A 4055-nucleotide genomic window follows, 5' to 3' on the forward strand; every position below is an offset into this window, starting at 1 on the left:
CTATTAACAAATTTACTATTAACAAATTAAGAAGTTAAACTACTAAGCCAATACATTTAAAGTCTGAACTTCCTGAACCATAGCCATCATTTTAACCAATCAAGATATTTATAACTTTAATAAAAAACATATCGTTTTTCTTTGCATATAATCTGCTTTTCATAGATATGATGCTTATTTTTATACATATTCAGCTAAATTAACTTAGCCCCAAACACCAAAATTTTAGCCCTTGGTAGAAATTAAGGTCCTATTTGACCCACATTCTTTTAAAAAAATATATTTTTAAACAATGGTTTGATATCATTTCAACCTAGGGATGTCAACGAGTCGAGCCGAAATTCTAGACTTGGGTAAAATATTCGAGCTTTTTTTTGGGCCCGAGTCGAGCAAAAGCTCGGTAAAAAAATTAGGTTAGCTTAGATTTTTCTGAGCCGAGCCAAGTCGAGCCGGGCCGGCTGGAGTTTTTTTTGGTTTTGAATTTTTTTTAATTTATTAAATAAAATGGCAGCAAGTTGCTGCCTTGTTTGACAGCAACTTGCTGCCCCATTTCTGGTAGCAGGTTGCTGCCTTTTATTTTTTTAATTTTTTTTTTAATATATGCTTCAAGTCGGCGAGTCATACGGGTCGACTCGAGCTTTGCCCGGTACCTAAAAATGGGGGTCCCATGACTTGGCTCGAGCCGATAAGCCCAATTGTCATCTCTATTTCAATCACACATTTTTCAATAAATAATATTATATGCAAATCCAAAACTTTTTCCTTATTTTTAACCACATATTTCTCATCAATACATTATTTAAAAATACATTCTTATGGAAATAATTTGGCTTAAACAAGAACTAAAATCAAATTTGTAGTAAATTTTGATAAAAATTGATGAAATGTATAATTGAAAAGTTATAAATCCCATAAATATGTGATTAAAATTAATTATTAATTTTGACTTAAATTAAAGTTTTCATTTTCATTTCCATCAAATAGGGGCTTAAATTAAATTTAGCCCCCATTTGACCCCCATTTTATTGTAATGAAAAATGGGAAGAATAACATTTTTTTGAAGATTGAGTAGTTAAAAAGAAATGAAAAATTTTCTATTTGCGTATAATATTACTTTATGGAAGATTGTGTGGTTAAAAATAGAAGAAAAAAATAAAATGTAATGTAATGTAATTTAATGGAGATCAAACGAGACTTAAAGCCTTAACTTCATGAAAACATAGTGATCATGATGCATTTAATAAAAACATCTTATTTTTCCACTACATAGAGTCTGCTACACCTTTTTTAATTTTATTTTTTTTGGGCATATTCAGCTAAATCAACTTAACCCCTATCATCAAAATTTTAATTTTGATTTAAGTAAAAGTTAACAATTGATTTTATTCACATATTTCGTGGGATCACAATTTTCAATCACATATTTTATCAAATTATATCCTTATTTGTTTCCCCTTTTTAGTAAGAACGCATTTTAAAATAATTAATTGATGAAAGTGTGTTTAAGAAATTAAAAAAAAAAGTTATAATTTTTAGTGTAATATTATTTTATTTAAAAATATATTATTAAAAATAAGAAAGAAAAATATATTTATAGAAAAATGAATATAAAAAAAGCTAAAATTTGCTAAAATTTTTATTTTAATCTCTACCAAGCAAAAACTACTAAACCCTTGTTTGAACCTAATTTGAGGAAAAAAAAAAAAGAATTTTTAAATATTGTATAAATGAAAAATATGTGATTATAAAATATAAAAAAATTTAAATTTACATATAATATTATTTTAATAAATAATATGTAATTAAAATGACATCAGTATAATAATACATTTTTTCTAAATGACGTTGCTTAAACAAGCCGTAAATGAACACTTGTATCTGCCGAATCTCCTAAGAGCACATCAGAAATGATTGTTGAAAAATCAGAAGGAACGTCCAAGATTTAAGAATTGATTCTAACTAACATAAAAATACTTCTTCTAATTAAATTTTTAAAAAAAAAATTAAAATAAAATTGGTCCCAAATAAAAAACACTTTTAAAAATTAATTTTTAAATAAAGATAAAAACAAGTTTCTCGTAAAGTTTTTGTATTAGACCGTAAAAGAAAAAACCAAAAACTTGATTATATTATATATTTTACAATCAAGTAAAAACAAGTTTTATTCAGCGTAACACAATCCCTCGACATCGATACGCACACTTCAAAACTCAACTATTTCAATAATAACACACAGACAACTCAAAACATAACATCCCAATTTAAATAAGCACACAGCGAAAATACATATATGACTTCAAAACAATTTCTGGGTATTTTTAGTCTTTTAACCAGAAATCTCAATGGCTTTGACATCAGGCTTCTTCACTTCCACTTTGGGGACAACTACAGTTAACACACCATTCTCCATGCTGGCCGTGACCTGATCCATTTTGGCATTCTCCGGCAGCCTGAACCGGCGGAAGAATCTGCCAGAACTCCTCTCCATACGGTGCCAGGTATCATTCTTCTCCTCTTTCTCCCTGCTCCTCTCTCCACTAATCTGCAGTATGTTACCTTCCTCAACTTCCACCTTTACTTCCTCTTTCTTCAGCCCTGGAAGGTCTGCCTTAAATACGTGGCCTTCCGGCGTCTCTTTCCAGTCAATCCGAGTGGCAGCAAACTGAGATGTCTCGTTGGAAAGGTCGGAACGAATCTGAGTGGAGAGGGCAGAATTAAACGGCCAGTCTTGAAAGGGGTCGAGAGAAAATGGATCCCAAATGTTGCTTTGTCGGCCAAATACACTTGGAATTAGCGACATTTTTCGGATAAAATAAAAAATAAGCGAGGCTTGGAGAAGTTAGATGTAGATTATAGAGTGGTCAAACTGTTAGAAAACTAAAAAGAAGATTGCTCGCTGAAATTCTTCGTGCTGTGGAAAATTGAAAGTGGGAGAATTTATAGGAGAGCATAGGGTTGAATCTGTAAGTTACATGAAAAATATGGAGAGTTCCCGAGCATTCTTGGAGAAGTACCCATCTTCAAAAACTTTTTCCACAATAAGATATTCTAGAGTAGCCTAGAAATGTCTAGTGTTACCAATTCTAGGTGGACACGTGTTTTAACTTTTACTTCTTTTTTTTTTATTTTCTTTTTTAGTGTAGAAGGATATTTAGTGGAAATTAAAATTAGATTTTGTAGTAAATTTTGATAGAAATTTTTGATATATGTGGTTGAAAAGTTGTGGAACCTATTAAAAAATATAGTTAATATTTATTGTTTGATTTTGATTTAAATTAAAACATAATTTTAATCAAAACCAAACATAAGTTATGTTTGGTACGCTAAAATATCAAATTTAAATTTAAATCAAAGTAAATAATTAATTTTAACAAATTACATTTCAGATTTTAATTAAATTAAAATCAGCAATTAATTAATCACATGTTTTATGATTCCACAACTTCTAAACTATGTATTTCATCAATTTTTTTTTTCAAAATTTGACAAAAAGTTTAATTTTTTAACCCCACCAAACAATGTATTAATCATACATTTCATAAAATTCACAACTTTTTAATCACAAATTTAATTAATTTTAATCAAAATATAAAAAAATTAAAATTTAATTTTCAAGCCTTTTTTTCTTCCGTCACAAATTAGGAAAGAGTTATGAGGACATTTTTTTCCTTATATTTACTTTTCTTTTAGATGGAAAATGTTAGTGACATGTTAAGATGGCCTAGTTGCATGGTTATTTTTAGAATATCGAACGTTTTAACCAATATTCTAAAAAGTGGCGCTAAGGCGTTTCAAAATATCAAACAATTTAACCAATATTCTAAAAAGCGACGACTAGACGTGCCTTGGCACTGCCTAGGCTTTATGATCGGCTAGCTTCGCACCTTATCATCCTTTTTAAATTTTGTGGTGTAACGCCCCGAATTTTCAGAACCAGAAGCGTTAAAATAAGATTCGTTTCCTGATTTGGTTTGACCCCTTTGACGCTAGCCAAAGTATTTTATAAATTCAATTTTTTTAATATATATATATATATATATATATATATATATATA

General features: G+C 29.1%; 1 protein-coding gene across 1 annotated transcript; it reads right to left on the reverse strand.

Moving 5' to 3' along the window:
• Nucleotides 1-2104: 2104 nt before the first annotated feature.
• LOC111392279 (17.3 kDa class I heat shock protein-like) lies at nucleotides 2105-2996 on the reverse strand. Its single transcript, XM_023017580.1, has one exon. The coding sequence runs from the start codon at nucleotides 2798-2800 to the stop codon at nucleotides 2327-2329; it is 474 nt and encodes a 157-aa protein (XP_022873348.1). The 5' UTR covers nucleotides 2801-2996; the 3' UTR covers nucleotides 2105-2326.
• Nucleotides 2997-4055: the final 1059 nt, after the last annotated feature.

The sequence above is a fragment of the Olea europaea genome, unplaced genomic scaffold, assembly GCF_002742605.1.
Source record: "Olea europaea var. sylvestris unplaced genomic scaffold, O_europaea_v1 scaffold911, whole genome shotgun sequence".
Taxonomy (NCBI): domain Eukaryota; kingdom Viridiplantae; phylum Streptophyta; class Magnoliopsida; order Lamiales; family Oleaceae; genus Olea; species Olea europaea.

Bases quoted from the DNA above. Each gene is read 5' to 3' on its own strand.
- LOC111392279 (XM_023017580.1), bottom strand. From the start codon at position 2,800: ATGTCGCTAATTCCAAGTGTATTTGGCCGACAAAGCAACATTTGGGAT.